This window comes from Bos javanicus, chromosome 4, assembly GCF_032452875.1.
Source record: "Bos javanicus breed banteng chromosome 4, ARS-OSU_banteng_1.0, whole genome shotgun sequence".
NCBI classification, from domain to species: domain Eukaryota; kingdom Metazoa; phylum Chordata; class Mammalia; order Artiodactyla; family Bovidae; genus Bos; species Bos javanicus.
The window spans coordinates 13,155,260-13,174,519 of NC_083871.1; the positions used below are offsets into that span (position 1 = coordinate 13,155,260).

Below are 19,260 nucleotides of genomic sequence, written 5' to 3' on the forward strand. Positions count from 1 at the left end.
ACATCTATGTTACCCAGCCCAGTGGTTACTTCTATGCCATAATCGTACTCAACTTGTAACCACATTGGGCACAGATCACCACTTCCTTCTTTTTAAATACTTTCTCTTGTATTCGTGATCCCACCCTATCCATCTTTCCTCCACCTTTCTGGTCTTCTTTGCAGGGTCCTCCTGTCATTGACCTCAAAATAATGAAGCCCTCGGACTAGTTTTGAGATATCTTCTCTTTCTGCATTCTTCCTCAAGGTGGCCCCATCCATTCCAGTAGATTTACATACCATCAGTATGCTGGTGTTTCAAAAATGTACACACCTAACTCGAGTCACTTAGTCATCTTTGGTCTGCCTAGCTAAAGTAGCACATGCCACCTTCAGTAACATTTTGATATCTCATTTTTTTATCACTTTTTGTTTCTGAAGTCAACTTGTTAATTTATTTAGACCAGGAGCTGACTGTGGCTCAGATCATGAACTCCTTATTGCCAAATTCAGACGTAAATTGAAGAAAGTAGGGAAAACCACTAGACCATTCAGATATGACCTAAATCAAATCACTTATGATTACACAGTGGAAGTGAGAAATAGATTTAAGGGACTAGATCTGATAGATGAGTGCCTGATGAACTATGGACGGAGGTTCATGACATTGTACAGGAGACAGGGATCAAGACCATCCCCATGGAAAAGAAAGCAAAATGGCTGTCTCAGGAGGCCTTACAAATAACTATGAAAAGAAGAGAAGCGAAAAGCAAAGGAGAAAAGGAAAGATATAAGCATCTGAATGCAGAGTTCCAAAGAATAGCAAAAAGAGATAATAAAGCCTTCCTCAGCGATCAATGCAAAGAAATAGAGGAAAACAACAGAATGGGAAAGACTAGAGATCTCTTCAAGACAATTAGAGATACCAAAGGAACATTTCATGCAAAGATGGGCTCGATAAAGGACAGAAATGGTATGGACCTAAGAGAAGCAGAAGATATTAAGAAGAGGTGGCAGGAATACACAGAACTGTACAAAAAAGATCTTCAGGACCAAGATAATCATGATGGTGTGATCACTCACCTAGAGCCAGACATCTGGAATGTGAAGTCAAGTGGGCCTTAGAAAGCATCACTATGAACAAAGCTAGCAGAGGTGATGGAATTCCAGTTGAGCTATTTTAAAACCTGAAATATGATGCTGTGAAAGTGCTGCACTCAATATGCCAGCAAATTTGGAAAACTCAGCAGTGGCCACAGGACTGGAAAAGGTCAGTTTTCATTCCAATCCCAAAGAAAGGCAATGCCAAAGAATGCTCAAACTACCGCACAGTTGCACTCATCTCACATGCTAGTCAAGTAATGTTCAAAATTCTCCAAGCCAGGCTTCAGCAATACGTAAACCATGAACTTCCAGATGTTCAAGCTGGTTTTAGAAAAGGCAGAGGAACCAGAGATCAAATTGCCAACATCCATTGGATCATCAAAAAAGCAGGAGAGTTCCAGAAAAACATCTCTTTCTGCTTTATTGACTATGCCAAAGCCTTTGACTGTGTGGATCACAATAAACTGTGGAAAATTCTGAAAGAGATGGGAATACCAGACCACCTGACCTGCCTCTTGAGAAACCTATATGCAGGTCAGGAAGCAACAGTTAGAACTGGACATGGAACAACAGACTGGTTCCAAATAGGAAAAGGAGTACGTCAAGGCTATATATTGTCACCCTGCTTATTTAACTTCTATGCAGAGTACATCATGAGAAACGCTGGGCTGGAAGAAGCACAAGCTGGAATCAAGATTGCCGGGAGAAATATCGATAACCTCAGATATGCAGATGACACCACTCTTATGGCAGAAAGTGAAGAGGAACTAAAAAGCCTCTTGATGAAAGTGAAAGTGGAGAGTGAAAAGGTTGGCTTAAAGCTCAACATTCAGAAAACGAAGATCATGGCATCTGGTCCCATCACTTCATGGGAAATAGATGGGGAAACAGTAGATACAGTGTCAGACTTAATTTTTGGGGGCTCCAAAATCACTGCAGATGGTGACTGAAGCTATGAAATTAAAAGACGCTTACTCCTTGGAAGGAAAGTTATGACCAACCTAGATAGCATATTGAAAAGCAGAGACATTACTTTGCCAACAAAGGTCTGTCTAGTTAAGGTTATGGTTTTTCCAGTGGTCATGTATGGATGTGAGAGTTGGACTGTGAAGAAAGCTGAGCACCGAAGAATTGATTCTTTTGAACTGTGGTGTTGGAGAAGACTCTTGAGAATCCCTTGGACTGCAAGGAGATCCAACCAGTCCATTCTAAAGGAGATCAGCCCTGGGATTTCTTTGGAAGGACTGATGTTAAAGCTGAAACTCCAGTACTTTGGCCACCTCATGAGAAGAGTTGACTCACTGGAAAAGACTCTGATGCTGGGAGGGATTGGGGGCAGGAGGAGAAGGGGATGACCGAGGATGAGATGGCTGGATGGCATCACTGACTCAATGGACGTGAGTCTGAATGAATTCTGGGAGTTGGTGATGGACAGGGAGGCCTGGCGTGCTGCGATTCATGGGGTCGCAAAGAGTCAGACATGACTGAGCGACTGAACTGAACTGAATGGAATGGAAGCTCCTTAAGGTCAGAGTTTTTGTCTTTTCTGTACTATGATCCCAGGGCATAAAAAGAGGCTGGCAAAAAGTGGTCCCTTATTAGACATTAGACTGATTGGCTGGTGAGCATATATATACTTTCCCAGGTCACGCAGTGGTAAAGAATCTGCCTGCCAATGCAGGAGTCACAAGAGGTGCAGGTTTCATCCCTGGGTCAGGAAGATCCTCTGAAGTAGGAAATGCAAGCCACTCTAATATTCTTGCTTAGAGAACCCCACGGACAGAGGAACATGGTGGGCTACAGTCCATAGGGTCACAGAGCCAAACATGACTGAGCACGCAAAGATGAAGGATGATTATGGCTGGTGAGCTCTAATGATGGCTTTGTGCTCACTAACTGGCTGCCTGGTTGACACTTCCACTGGGGTGTCTTATAGTCTCTTCAAAATGTCTCCAAACCAGAATTATTGATTCCCTCACGCCAGCATGTTATATCCTCCAAACCCTCCACACTTTAATAAATAGCACCACTACCATCTAGTTGCTCAAACTCCAAACCTAGATGTTTTTGTTCATCCACCTCTTTCTCTCATGTCTCCTTACACAGGCGTATCAGTCATAGGCTCTACTTCTATATTAATTGTTTACTGCTACACAACAAATTACATAACAATCTCACAGTCAGAAGACATTTCCTGTCTCTTGATAAACCCATAGTTTCTGTGGGTCAGGAATCAGCATGGCATAGCTAAATACCTCTGGCTTGAGGTATCTCATGAACTGACAGTCAGAGTTGCTCTGATGGTTAATTTCATGTGTCAATTTGACTGGGCTCAGAGATGACCCGTTGCTGGTAAAACATTATTGTGTGCAACTGTGACAGTAATCCCAGAAGAGATTAGCATTTGAATCAGTACATAAGATCAATTCTCATCAATGTGAGTGGGCATCACCCAGGCTGTTGAGGGCCTGAAGAGAATAACAAGGTAGAGAAGGGATGACTTCTCTCACTCTTTACTTGAGCTGGCACATCATCCTTTCCTGCCCTTGGATACCGAAGCTTCTAATTCTCAGGCCTTCAAACTCTGGGACTTATACCAGTGGCCCCCTCCTCTCTTAGGCCTTCAGACTGGACTGAATTATACCTGGTTCTCCAGCTTGCAGGTAGCATATCCTGGCATATATCAACTTCTGTAATCCTGTGAGCCAGTTCCACAATACATCTCCTCTTATCTCTCTCTCTCTAGCCATCCTCTTTTTCTGGAGAGCCCTGACTAATAGAGCTGTGCGTGTGTGCTAAGTCGCTTCAGTCGTGTCTGACTCTTTGGGATGCTATAGACTGTAGCCTGTCAGGCTCCTCTGTCCATGGGATTCTTCAGGCAAGAATACTGGAGTGGGTTGCTATGCCCTCCTCCAGGGGAATCTTCCTGACCCAGGGATCAAACCCACATCTCCTTCGTCTTTTGCATTGGCAGGTGAGTTCTTTACCACTAACGCCACCAGTAGAGCTGTAGTCTCATCTGAAAGCTCTCCTAGGATGGGATCGAGGGGGTGAGATCAGCTTCCAAGATCACTCATATAGTTCTTGGCAGATTGCCGTCCTCTGCTTCATATTCAAAAATTTGGAGAAGGGGTAAAAGAAGGGATAAATGGCAAAGGGTGAGGATAAAGGAAGGAAGGAAGACATGGGACTGAAGGGCAGGTTGAAGAATAGAGAAGAGAGGCCACTTCCTACTCTTCTGACCTGGTTGATTTGTTAACTAATTCATTCATTGTATAAATTATACAGTATATGAGTATCCTTTTCAATTTGCTTGTTCCACTCTGTCAGATCTTAGAGCACAGATTCTTAACTTCTCTTGAACGGACTCAACCAGCTTTGAAACTGCTGAAGGCAGTAAAGTCCCTCCTTGGATTCACACACCCACAAAATACTCACGTGCCCTTTCTGTGGTTTCACATGTCCAGCCTTGAAGCCTGTGATGCCTCGTCCAAAAAAAAGTGAAAACTCTTGACCGGTGAATGATTTGCCGTGGACTGTCAATTACTTGGAGAAGGCAATGGCACCCCACTCCAGTACTCTTGCCTGGAAAATCCCATGGATGGAGGAGCCTGGAAGGCTGCAGTCCATGGGGTCGCTGAGGGTCGGATACCACCGAGCGACTTCACTTTCACTTTTCACTTTCATGCATTGGAGAAGGAAATGGCAACCCACTCCAGTGTTCTTGCCTGGAGAATCCCAGGGACAGGGGAGCCTGGTGGGCTGCCGTCTCGGATCGCACAGAGTCAATTACTTTGAAATAACTCTCTGTGGAACTCTTCCTCTGGGCCTCTGTACCTACTCTTTTGTTTGAAACAGTTTTTTCCAAAACCTCTCTATTCCTCAGTGTTGACATGTCCACATCTTGTTCTTTCAGATGTCAGTTTAGAACATATTTCAGGTAGTCTTTCTTGGCCCTTAAATCTTCAATACCCTTCTTGTATACACAATGCTTCTTTATTATTCTTACCACTCTGTGTTTATTATTAGTATCTTACTACTGTTTTGTTCTATTCACTAGGCTATAAACCTATATAACAATGCCTTCATTGTTATAGTTTGATATCTGGTATAGCACCTAACACAGGTTAGATGCTCAATATACATTGTTCAATAACTGAATAAATGTTTGACAACCATTCCTGGAGCCTCTGGAATACTTTAATATGCCATAATTTATTAACTTTAAAGTATCATAGGTCTTATGTTTATTATTTTACTACTTTAATTGTTTTGTTATTTTATGTGCCACTAGAAAAGAAAAAAACAATCTACAACATAATTCTTTAAAAACTATCAATTATACAGCAATTTCCTATTTAAGAGTTGTTAAAATGTATAAAAAATTATAATGGAATCCATGAAATACAAAAGTTTAAAATTAAGGGGAAGCTTTGCAGGTTTTTTAAACTTAGAATTCCTTCTTATCACAGCAACTTATAATCTAATATTTTTTAAAGTCCTGTCTCAGGTATCACCCAGACTTTTATCATTCATTTCCTTTCCCCTTTTACTCCTCACATGCTAAATAGTTATTTGCACACATTGAAATGTTAGTTCTTAAATATATTTTGTAAAAAGCACATCTACTAATTCTTACACAAACCTGAACTCACTGACTATTCAGTAGAACCTGTCAATGCATTGGCAGAGAGCCAGAACCAAATCTGCCAAGCTTAATTCTGTGCAGGCACAAAGAGTTGATCTTGTGGCTGCACTTGCTGTTCTTCCTTTAGAAGTTGCTGAACCTGGTTGGCAGGAATTGCAATGTTCTCAAGTGTCTGCAAGTATGAAGTTCCAATGTCCTAAGAAGTCCAATAACACTATTCTGCTTGAGGCATCTCTAGTAAAAATACAAAACAAAACCAAAAAACCAACTCAAAACCCACCAGACTTGAATCCTGGATTCATGGTCATTTTCTGAAATTCTATAGTAGCAGAAATAAAATGAAGATAATTCCTGTGGGTTTATTACATGAAATAAATGGAGAAAATCTATGAAACTGCTATGCAGAAATAAAGCAACTGCAGTGCAAATAATAAAGTTCTATCCAAGAATAGAAAAAGTGCTTTCACCTCACAACATCTTGGTAGGTGAGATAGGGCCAATGTTATTATCCCTGTTTTATGCAAAGTCATTAAGTTAGGAAATGGAGGAGTTTCAGATATGTATGTCCAGCTTTGGTGATCCTAAATTTAAGTGTATCTAAAAACAGAAAGTGTTAGTCACTCAGTCATGTCCGACTCTTTGCAACCCCATGGACTGTAGCCTGCCAGGCTCCTCTGTCCATGGAATTCCTGACCCAGGGATCAAACCAGCTTCTCCTACAATGCAGGAAGATTCTTTACCATCTGAGCCACCAGGAAAGCCTATGGGTTTGCAGAGAGTCAGACATGACTGAGCAACTAACACTTCAGAAATAGAATTTCCAAGTATGTAAAGCAAAAACAAACACTACTATACCACTTCACAACAGTTATCTAACTCATCTCCAAAACTGAAAAACATAAAGTTGAACGATAGAAATGATAAAAAGACCAGCGATCTATGAAATAGAAAACAAGGAGAAAATACTCATTGTGTAGAAAGCTGTTGAGTCATAAGATGAAGTCCTGATGCATGCTACAACATGGTGGCACTTTGAGAATGTTACGCTGAGTGACAGAGGCCCACGTACTGTGATTCCATTTATGTGCAGTAGCCAGGATAGGCAAATGCACAGAGAGAGAGCAGCTAGTAGTTACTAGGAGTAGGGGAAAAGGGTGACAGAGAATGGCTTAATGGACATGGCTTTCCTTTTTGGGGTAATGAAAATATTCTGGCACTAAATAGTAATGATAGTTGCATGATACTGTGAATGTATTAAATGACACTGAATTGTATATTTCCAAATGGTGAATTTTATGGGGGTTTTACCACATTAAAAAAATCAGAGTACAAAATATTTAGAAAATGATTATTGAAAATAGTACTAAAATTTATAAATCTTTAGTAAGACAGAGAGAGGTTACAAAATCTAAAAAGAATATTACCACAGGTCCTAAAAATATTTTTATAAAGTAAAAATGTATTATGAACTGCTTTATTCCACTAAATTTGAAAATTTAGATGAAAATGATGAAATTCTAAACTTACAAAAAATGCACAAGAAGAAACAGAAAAATCTCAATAAATTTTACATTTATTAAAGACATTGAATCTACTATTTAAAAGAAAGAAAGAAAGTGGAGCAACAGGAACTCTCCAGCATTATTAGTGGAATGACTACCTTGCAGAACTGAACATATACTTGTGTGTAACTAAATTATGTGCTGGACATGAGTGTATCCTACTACTAACTCCAATTTGCATGTATACTCAACAGAAATGTTTACATATGTGTATTAAAATACACTCTACAAGAAGGTTCATTGCAGCTTAGTTTATAATTAAAAAAAAAACCAAAAACCTGGATGCAGTAAAAGTGTTCATCAGTAGTAGAATGGATAAATAAATTGTGGGATATTCATACAATGAAATACTATATGTAATAAATGAAAAAGAATACTGTAATGTGCTACAACAGAGGCTTACAACAATGGTTTGTTTATCACTTATGCCACGTGTCCATTGCAAGTTGGCTGCAGCTCTGCTTCCTGTCATCACCAATCCAGGATGCAGTCTAGCAGAGCATAGGGCATCTAAGACATTACCAGTTTGGAGGCAAACAGAGAAGAGACACAGTGAAACACGGACACTTGATATTTCTACCTGGAAGAAGTGGCATGTGTTGCTTTACCAACATTTCATGGCCCATAGTAAGCCATGTGACCACTCTTCAAGTTCATTAGCAGAGACGTATTGCCAGCCACTGAGAATAGCATACCAAGAAGAGAACAAGGATACTTGGGCAATAGTTATCCAACCTACCATAGAGGTTGGGAAAGTGAATATCTAATGATGCTAAAGCTGAAACTCCAGTACTTTGGCCACCTCATGCGAAGAGTTGACTCATTGGAAAAGACTCTGATGCTGGGAGGGATTGGGGGCAGGAGGAGAAGGGGACAACAGAGGATGAGATGGCTGGATGGCATCACTGACTCGATGGACATGAGTCTGAGTGAACTCCGGGAGTTGGTGATGGACAGGGAGGCCTGGTGTGCTGCGGTTCATGGGGTCGCAAAGAGTCAGACACAACTAAGCGACTGAACTGAACTGAACCCAGCTTTTCTCTTGGGCTGATGGGAGTCATGGTGAAGGTCAATGTCTGATTCCTTGGAAGTAGAGGATTTTAAAAGTTCATGTTTTATTGAGAGAGTGCTCATCAGGAAAAATTCTGGAAAGGTAGCAAGACAAGAAAAGGAGAAGGATCAAAATATTTAAACCTATTAATGGTAGGGCACATCTAACTTTATTGTTTCCATTAATTCTATAGTGTGTGTGTTTGTGTGTGACTTTTAGCATACAGTGGGATTTATTTTCAGTACCAGTGGACTCATCTAGAATCCACTGATAATCTGTTTACCAAAGATCTTGAACTTACATTCTATCCACAGACAATCTTCAGATTCACTACAGAAGCCACTCTTTTTTTCTGTAGTGAAAATTGCCAATAGTCCAGAGAATGTTCCAACTGTACTTCATTTAGGTTTTACTTCTTAATGGAATCAATGACATTTTACAGGTTCATGTGATATACCAGTTAGCTGTTAGAAACCACAGAGCTCCATTTCCCAAAACTATCCCTGATCAACCCAGCTTTTTCTGCTTTGTCTGTGGTACAGAGTATCAAATTGTATGTTAAAAGTTTCCATTACATTCTCTATTCCTACTTAAGCATGTTCCTCTTGGATTTCCTCACTTGCCCTTTTCTATGCTAATTATGGTGTTTTACATCTCAAATAAATTATTTTCTAAACAACCTCATTGCATGGGAAAATGGAATTTTGGCAAAAAGTAAGTGATCTGTGTTTTGCTGTAGACAATTTCCTGCACTATTGTGATGTATAATAGTTTGAACACAAGTACATCAATAATATTATGTGTGCAACCAGGTCTTCTGTGATGGTGTGGTAGAGACACGAACTCAGCACCTTCCACCTCTTTTCCAACATCCTTTGGGTACAGTGTTTTAAAATCCTGGCTATATATTCGAACCACGTAGGGAGATTTTGTAACCTAACAGTGTCTGAACTTCAGCAGGGGTGTGGGTGAATATGGGGGGAGTCAGATACTCCCTTCTCATGCACCTTCTTACCCTTCAGAGGTGATAACTAGAACGTATACTTCCACAGTTCTTGAAGTAACAGTACAGGGTGTGATTTTGTGCCACAAATCAGAAGGGCTTGAGCAAGATTGAAATTTTAAACCTTGAGCAAAGAGGCAGTATAGCAAGCATCTGCTCTGCTAGTTTGACTGCAGGCGTGGTTCTGAATCCTACAGTTCTTATGATTCCTTGAGCTCTGGGTCTTATTTATTGTGGCCAAAATTATCTTCAGTCCCACAAACAGTGCAGGAAGTTCCATATACCCTTAACTTTCTGTCAGTACTCAACAATGTTGAGTCTTTTAATTTTGCTAGTCTAATAGGTATAATGGCACCCCACTCCAGTCCTCTTGCCTGGAAAATCCCATGGACAGAGGAGCCTGGTGGGCTACAGTCCATGGGGTCGCGAAGAGTCGGACACGACTGAGCGACTTCATTTTACTTTTCACTTTCACTTTTCACTTTCATGCACTGGAGAAGGAAATGGCAACCCACTCCAGTGTTCTTGCCTGGAGAATCCCAGGGACGGTGGAGCCTGGTGGGCTGCCGTCTGTGGGGTCACACAGAGTCGGACACTACTGAAGCGACTTAGTAGTAGTAGTAGTAGTAGTAGTAGTAATAGGTATAAAGTGATTTTAGAGTGCTGTTTTAATTGGCACTTCTCTGATAATTGAAGATTCTAAGCTTTTCATGTGCTTCATTTCTCCCCTCTTCTGCAAAGTGCCTCTTCACATTATTGCCTGTTATTCCTTGGGGTTACTGTTTCCACTTTGTTATTCTCAAGAGTTCCTAGTATATTCTACTCTTTAATATGTTGTCAGTTTAACATTTCAAATATTTCTCATTCTGATATTCATCTATAATCTTTGTGAATGGTGTCCTTCACTGAATGGAAATCCTTAAGTTTGATGACTCAAGTTCAATCAACTTTCTTGTCTTAGAGTTTCTATTTTTGAAACATTGTGTCAGAAATCATTCCCTATCCTTAGGTCATAGATACTTTCCTATACTGTCTCCTATTAACTCTAAAGGTTATACTGTAGATCCTTGCTCAGTAGTTACCTAGTAATGTTAGGTAGGACATAGGTTTATTTCCTTGCATAATGTCAGTTGGTTTTCCCACTTCCATTTCCTAAACAAACATCCTGACCCTATTAATTGGTGCTGCTAATTTTATCTTACTTGAATTCCCGAGGCAGAAATATATTTCTGAGATCTCTGTTCTATTCCATTGGTCTGTTCATCTTTTTCTTGCACAAATACTAGACTGTTTTTATTATTAGACCTATCCCTGCCCTTCATTTTTATTTTCTGAAATTGACTTAGCTTGTCCATACACATAAAAAAATCTATTGTGAGGTACATTGTGTATACTTAAAAGTATATAAAATATATATAGTTATAGAAAAATTATAAAGTAATAGCAATGTAAAACACCATCCAAGTCAGGAAATGCAATAATGCCAGCACTCCAGAAGTTTTCCCATGTATCCTGGCCTGACTACAATCCCACCTTAGGATAGGCAACCACTATCCTAACTTTTGTGATAACCATCATTTCCCTGTTCTCTCTAATGTATCCATCTAAGCATGCATCCCCAAACAATTGTTTAATTTTGCCTTTTTGGGGATTCCTTCCAAATAAAATCATTTTAATACTTTTTGTATTAATTTTTATTTTCTTTAGCTCAACATTTGGAGAAGGCAATCAACCCACTCCAGTTCTCTTGACTGGAAAATCCCATGGACGGAGGAGCCTGGTAGGCTGCAGTCCATGGGGTCGCTAAGAGTTGGACACGACTGAGTGACTTCACTTTCGCTTTTCACTTTCATGCATTGGAGAAGGAAATGGCAACCCACTCCAGTGTTCTTGCCTGGAGAAAGGGACGGGGAAGCCTGGTGGGCTGCCGTCTATGGGGTCACACAGAGTCGGACACGACTGATGCGACTTAGTAGTAGTAGTAGCTCAACATTATTCATGAAATTCTTCCATGTTTCAAATAGCACTAGTTGTATACATTGCTGTTTACTGTTTCACTGTATGAATTTACTACAATCTGTTTATCCATTTCAACTTTATTAACGTTTGGTTATCTCTAGTGTTGTTTCTTTTAATTTGAAGAACTTTTATTACAAACACAATTTCTTTAATGGTAATAGAGTCATGATTTATAAACTCGTCTTGAGTCAGTGAAGGAACTATGATAGAGGACACTGGCTGCTTACCCAAACCCTTCCTCTCTGGGCATAAAGAAACCCAGCTGAACTATATTTCCCAGCTTCTCTTCCAGTTAGGTATTGCCCTGTGATACCCTTTATTAATAGTGTCAACAGAAGTGCCATTTTCAGGTTGAGCCTGAAGATATTTGGCATGTTTCCTCATACTTTCTTTTGCTTTTGTTTGGGATGGACACCAATATGATGATTTTTCATGAAGATGTTAATGCCCTACAAAATATACTCTCTTGCATGAGAACTGCTAGATCCCTGGAGTACCACAAGGATCAGAATTTTCATGCTGATCTGAGAAACTGTTATCTGAGATCTCTGACGTGAAAGAGATTATAAATATTTTTCTAAAATGAGGAACCATATATATAACACTGGCATATAACAAGTACTGTTCTAGATTTTATAAATATTAACTCTTTTAATCCTCTTAAAAACTGTAAGTGCTAATTAGTCTTATTACCTCTATTTTAAAGAAGAGAAAACTGAAACTCAGAGAAGGCCAGAGTTGCACAGTTACTAAATAACTGAACTGGGGTTCAAATCCAGAAAGCTGGACTCCCCAGTCTGTGCTCCTACACACTATGATGTACTATCTTTAAGCCACTATATACAAGGGATCTTTATTACAACAGCTAGTGTGCGTGCATTCTTAGTTGCTTTAGTCTTGTCCAACTCTTTGTGACCCCATGGACTGTAGCCCGCCAGGCTCTTCTGTCCATGGGATTCTCCAGGCAAGAATACTGGAGTGGGTTGCCATACCCTCCTCCAGGGGATCTTCCAACCCAGGGATCGAGCCCGCATCTTTTATTTCTCCTGCATTGGCAGGCATATTCATTACCACTAGCGCCACCTGGGAAGCCTGTTACAACAGCTTACTGTGACCTTAAAAATACAGGAATTGGAACATAGAAGTGGGGTTTAAAAAATAACCTTAAATATGTGGTTAGATAAGAGTTGAAGAATTTTACAGGCTGAAAAACTGGAAATCCTTGTAACATCGTCACACAAATATTTAGGAAAAACATTTCCTACAATAACTCGAAAGGCCGGCCATTTCCCCAAAGAGCAACCGGAATGTTGTGTGTTGGTTGGTTGGTCCTTGACATTTTTAGTACAGGACAGTGATAAAATTATGTGTTCAGGTAAGAACTAGCAGGCCTAAAGCAGAGGCTGTAGAGGAGATCTAGAAATGTGGTGCTGTGCCCCAGCAGCAGGAGGAAAACTGGCTACAGCTCATAGCCTTTCTCAAATACCTCCTAGTTAGGAAAACCAAGCTCGCCAGCACTGTGGGATGTATTCACCACTTTGTCTCCTTTCACCCATTCCCTCAAATGGCCTCAAAGGAGGCAGCATTTAGGTAAGGGAGAGAGAAATGTGTAGACATGGAAAACAGGAAGTAAATTAAGCTTGAAAACTGTGTCCCAAAAAGGAATCTGAATTTGTTGCTGGCACATGGCAATTACTGGAAATAAACAGATGCTGAATCCTGTCAAATTCTAAGCTATTTTATTGCATAAGCAACTAAAAATCTGACCTGGAAATGTCCTCAGATTTTCAAACATATACCTGTAAGAAGGAGGCTACTAAAATTACATAGTATTTCTAAGACTCACTTTCAGTGTGGTCTTAAAGCATAATGTACTAGAAAGAATTCCAAAAGGGTAAAATTTGGACTCACGGGGACCTAGAAAAATACACCATTACTAAGACAGCTAACCTCATTTCCTCCCAGGTGGAATAATCTCATTGGTATGGACCAGAGACTGCTAAGTGTATTCTAGTCTTTCTTTTAAGAGAAGAAACAACTGTTTATTATTTTTTATTATTGATATTCTGCTCATACTCAACCATTGTAATTGGATGTGTTGTGGGAACAATATTTTATTTTCTAGGCTACCCCATGTAGCCACATCTGGACCTAATGTAGAGATCAAAGCATCACCCTCAGATCCTGTGCTTTGAACGGAAGGGAGAAATTGGGTGGGGCTTGGAGTTATCTTTCTTGGTGAGGGATACAGTGTGTGAGAGAAGACTGGACTGTTGCTGTTGACCAGAGGCTAGACTGTGGCACAGAACACTAGTTGTACACCAAAATGTATTCGTTCTTCGTCCTCGAACGTATGTCTCTCCAGTTGTATTACATCACCCATTTCCCCCTGCAGTTTGTTAGGTGATGCCATGCGGTTTTTACCATTGGTGAGAGAGTAAAAGTAATGGCTACCATTTCTGGTCCTGGGACTTAAGACATGGGGTATCTCTCCCTGACATCCTCCAGTCTTTCTCTCCTTCCAGCTTGATGAAATACAGAAATGAAGGTGAACGAGCTTCAACCATGTGGATAACTATAGTTACCTAGCTGTGGTGCAGCAACATGGTGAAGCTTTCTGCTGCTTAGTATTCACTCTGTACACTATTCCCCTTTGCTCTGTGTCCTGGGAGGTTTCTGGCCTCCATTAATAGCTCCCTGCCTTATGGATTTGGGAGGGTGGAAGGGGAGTTCAGTCAAGATATTCATTCCCTCTGTTCTCTCTGCTGAGTTGTCATAGGTTAGCTGCATCCTACCAGTGACAAGAGCATCTGTTGAGAGAGTCTCCACTTCATCTACTCTCTTTTGGTTCTAGTAACTGCTTCTACTCCCTTGTTCCTTCAAACCTAGGGCTGGAAACAGTCCCTGGAAAACCCCCAACATTTCTCTTACTCCATTGCTAACAACGGAGTATTAGACTTTGTCTTACTAGTTTCTTTTTACATTCCCACCCTTGTATCTATACTCCCCTTAAAGAACTTCCCTCAATAGCCCCATCTGAGTGTGCTTTCTCTTTCCTGCAAAACCTAACCAGTGATGTCTCTGAATGGCCCCATCAAGGGAAGCTGCCATATTGATCTCTCTCCTAAAAACTGGACAATAAAAGAAAAATTGATCATCTATTTTTTAAGGCATCATATGTTTCATTTTGTATGTTACAATAGCTTAGCCTTACCTCAATTAATAGTGTTATTTTTTTCCAGGAGTTTGTTCCTTTCATAAAAATTTCAAATTCGTTGGCACAAGCTGGTGCATCAAACCCTTTTTCTCTCTCTAATGTCTACAGCATCTGCTTGTCTTATTTTTCATTTCTGACACTGGATACTTGAGCCATTCTTTTTTCTTGATAAATCCCACCAGATGTGTGTCAGGTTTTATTATTTTTTTAAAGAATGAACTTTGGCTTTTGTTTAATCTCTACACTATATTCGATTTTCTGTTTCATTAGTTGACTATTACAAATTACTTCTGAATCTAGCATCTAAACACAGTAAGAAACTTTTATCATGATGCATAGATTTTGTGAGCAAAACAGAAATGGAAGAGTTTTTGTATAACCTAGCCTTGACAGTCACCCGTCATCATCTGGAATATCCTGTTAATTACACAAGTAAGCCATATTTGATGTAGGAGGGAACTGTGCAAGAGAATGAATACCAGAAATCAGACATCATTAGGGGCCATCTTGGAGCTGTCAATCACATTGGTTTTTGCTCTTTACTTTGCTGAGCTCAACAAAGAGCTCAACATCTCTCTAGTATCCCCACCTGCATCTCTGACAATTTAAACAGAAAGACTGGGGAAGAAAAGACAATGAATCATCAAAATGTAGCATCTATTGTGGGGAGCAGTCCCTCTCCTTCCCAAACCAAGTAAGGGAAGAGGCTCAAGGTAATCGCATAACGATTTGGAGGTGCCTACATGAAGGGAAACACCAGGGCTTTATCTCTCCTAGGCCTTCATTGTGGAAGGACATATTGGTCCCTAGCAATGAGATTGCCCCCCATCTCTCTGGGGATTTTATCATGCAGCCTTTCCTAAATTGCCCCGAGAAGAAGAGGGTAGATTCTTATGAACCCACCAACATCTAAATACGCTTATTCTTCTCATCTCTGGCTCTCCAAGTCTTCCTTAGTCAGATAAACTTTATCTAATTTGCAGTTGTGCAGGTTAAAGACAGGAAAAAAAAAAAAAAAAAGACTGTATTTTCCAAAACTGACTATATACATGCTGTTAGTTATTTTTCTCTGTGACTCCCTAATGGTTGGCCTTTTGAAATGTAAAATCTGAGAACTGATTGTAATATTTTGCGAGTCGTTCATCCTCTAAAGCAATGGAAGCTACAGTTTGTGTTGTGTGTTTAGTTGCTCAGTCTTGTCCAGTTCTTTGCGACCCCATGGACTGTAGCTGGCCAGGCTCCTATGTCCAAGGAATTCTCCAGGCAAGAATACTGGAGTGGGTAGCCGTTCCCTTCTCCAGGGGATCTTCCTGACTCAGGGATGGAACCCGGGTCTCCTGCATTGCTGGTGGATTCTTTACCATCTGAACAACCAGGAAAGTCTGGAAACCACAGTTTTATTGTCTAAATCAGAAAGGGTTACATGGGCTAAAATGTAGAATTTTACCTGGCTACAAAACTGTTCAACAAAACTTACATCTAACTGAGCAAAATGACTTAGGACATAAAGAAATCACCCCAACACCCCACCCTCAGAAGAGAAAAATATATCAACCAACCACTTCTCAGTAAAATTCACAGAAAAGGGAAGGGGGAGGGGGTGGGGTGCTTGGGTATACTAAGCCACGTTAATGATTTGCTAAAGGTTGTCTTGATTTTTGACCAAGAAAGGGACACTTCTATTCATTCTCGTCAAACTAAGGTTGAGTCCTTAGACAGAACTTCAGTACTATACTGTTATTTATTTCAGATTTTTTAGGGTCAAGTCTGTGGAATGTTGCTTAATAAGTATTTACTGAATCAACCAAAATAACAAGTTTAAAGCAGCTGAGAATTAACAGTTCTGAGGGCCTGTCTCCTAGTTCAGAGTCAAGCTGATAACACTTCACTTCAGAGACAAGATACCACCATGAATAATGACCTGTTACAAAGATCAGATTAGCTCTGCTGTGGCCCAAAGTAGACAGTGCCATCTGTCTTTTGTCAGGTTTTCCAGAATTTGACTTCCTGTGTGTCTGCATTGGGAGAATGCCAGTTCAGGGAGGGCTTGGGCAGTCTCACAATGCCAGTTCTTGCTTTTATCCATGTGTTGGGCACGTGACTGGCAGTTTGTGCCTCGTGCAATTGAAGGAAGAGAAGGCGAATTGTAAATATTTGAACATTAGCTCTTCTCCTGGTCTGGACTGCAGGAGGCTCAGAACAGCACAGCTGTATGAGGTAATTTTGCCACACAGCTACCAAGTAAGCTGGACACCTCACTCATCACAGCTCACATGTCTTATTGTAGAAAGAATATTGGGAATAGTTGGTTAAAGAATTGAGAGGTTTGGTTTCTTGTTGGACTGTCACTAACTTAACTTGCAATTATGGGAATATTATGTAATGTCTCTGATTCTTTATGTCTATGCATGAGAAAAGCTGGACACACTTTTATTGGTGTTTGTCATTTACTTAGAGTTCTACTTATATGATTAGGGGTTTACTTTTACCAAATGTGTAGACTTTTGGGAATATCTGGAGTCTAGAGCTCACAGTACAGGGCTTTGTGAAATACAGTGCCTATGAGAAGCTTCCCCCTATACACAGAAGCCACAGAGCTGCCCTGAAGCACCGAGCCATTGTTGGCATACATGGTGCTTATCATGGGCTTCTCAGACAAAGCGTTCCGGATGCGAAGTGCCTGTCAAGAAAGAACATTCATTAGTAGTATAAGAACAAACAGCTGTCAGAGACATTTTCTTTCCCAAACACTCCAGGACTTGTACAATTCTCAGAAATCAGTAAGTTAAAATCTGTGCATCTTCAGTCTTTTTTTTTTCTTATTCTAATGAAAGTAATCTCACATCAGCCAAATTCCTCAACAGATGGTTTGCACAATTTCGATAGTTCGGGCATCTCTATAGAGACAGGTAAGAACCATGAATGCTTTTATCTAATTGAATGTACAGTCTTCCTTCTGTAGAAAGGGTCTTGCCTTTCACTGGACATACAGCATGGGGAGGTAAGCGTGGAGCAAAATAATGAAGGGACAGCGAGTTAGCTAGCCAAACCAACCCAGAACCTGTGGATGGTAGTTTTCACAGCTGCAGCCCCCACTCAGGGAAGCAAGTGTAAAGAATGCACACTCTGGAATTCAGTCTGACACAACTGCCTAGTCCTATTTTTGATCTGCAGGATTAACACTCTTTAGTTTGCTAATCAGTAAATATATAAGTGCTTAGGTTTCCAAATAGCTTGGCTGAAGTTCACTCAATCAGGACATGATGTGAATTAAAGAAAACCGACATCTCATTAAAACAGAGTTTAGTAGAGTTTTTTTTTTTTTTTTAAGTTCCTGTCTTAAGGAAGATCCTACAACTTTATCTCAGGTTTGTTACATGGAAATACTCAAGATGGAACTCATGTAAACATTAGCCTCAAGCAAAAATAAAGGGTATCAGAGATTGTGAAGAAAGAAGTCTTACCTAAAATAAACAAATGATTAAACTTGAAAATGGAGACATGAAAAAGAGTCTAAGCAATTTTCAAATAATTCTATGGATCATATTTTTTCTTTTGTTCTTTTAAAGCAGACATTATTGTTGGGCATTTGTAGAAAATGTAGAAAATTTGTATCACTTTGTGAGGCACACATCTGAGGCTAGGGTAGCTTGCTAGCTCAGGGTGACATTCTTCAGGCTCCAGTCTCAGACTGTATTTTTTATATTTTTTGATGTTTTGGGTTATTATTATTATTTTTTTTTTTGGTTGTTGTTTTTTGTCAAGAAGTTGTGACTAGGGAATTCCCTGGAGGTCCAGTGGTTCGGACTCCACAATTTCACCGCCAAGGGTTCAGTCTCTGGTCTGAGAACTAAGATCCCACAAGCTATGTGGTGTGGCCAAAAAAAAAAAAAAAAAGTTGTGACTAATTTATTAATAAAAGAAAAAAAATTTTAATTTTTATTTATTTATTTTTACTGTACTGCACAGCATATGGGATCTTAGTTCCCCAACCAGGGATCAAGTGTGAGCCCCTGCATTGGAAGCACAGAATCTTAACCAGTGGATTGCCAGGAAGTCTCAAGAAACAAATTAAAAAAAAAAAAAAAAAAACTAAAGAATAGCAATTTTGGAAGCAGTATGTTTTCTTTACCCACTGGACCAATTATCAGGGTGGCATTTGAGGCTCAATTTCCCAACACCACAAACCTAGATACAAACATTATATCTTTGTTAGAATCTTACCTTCTCAGTGAGGTCTGTCTTGGTCTCTGTATTTACTAAGACCTGCTGTCCCTCTGTTCAGAGCAGTCCTGATCCCTTTTACTGTTATGCTTTTTCTTCCATAGAACTTTCCAACTTAAAACTTACTATTAATATATAATTTACTTATTTCTGATGCTTATTGTTCATGAGTATCTCCCTCCCTAACAGTAGGAATCTTGGTATGCTTTGTTTTCTGATGGATATTCCAAGTATGAGAACAAAGTCTAGTGCATTATAAGTGCTCAATAATTTTTGGGAATAAATCTCTCATAGTATGTGTGCCAAGAATTTATATCGGTATTTAAATTCACTAGAGATTTTTTTATTCTTAAGCATAATGCTGTAGAAATTGCAATACTTTATGCTGTTGTTTTTAATGCCATATAAAATTCAATGGTGTATGATATTATTTTGGAAGAGATTTAAAATAACA

At 39.8% G+C, this 19,260-nt stretch overlaps 1 protein-coding gene across 1 annotated transcript in view; it reads right to left on the bottom strand.

Annotated features, from left to right (window-relative positions):
- Positions 1 to 15,963: 15,963 nt before the first annotated feature.
- Positions 15,964 to 19,260, bottom strand: part of PON3 (paraoxonase 3) — a 37,661-nt gene continuing 34,364 nt past the window's right edge. The window contains exon 9 of the mRNA XM_061413494.1: positions 15,964 to 17,262. Coding sequence (XP_061269478.1) covers positions 17,104 to 17,262 — 159 coding nt within the window. The 3' untranslated portion in view covers positions 15,964 to 17,103. The remainder of the gene's footprint in view (positions 17,263 to 19,260) is intronic.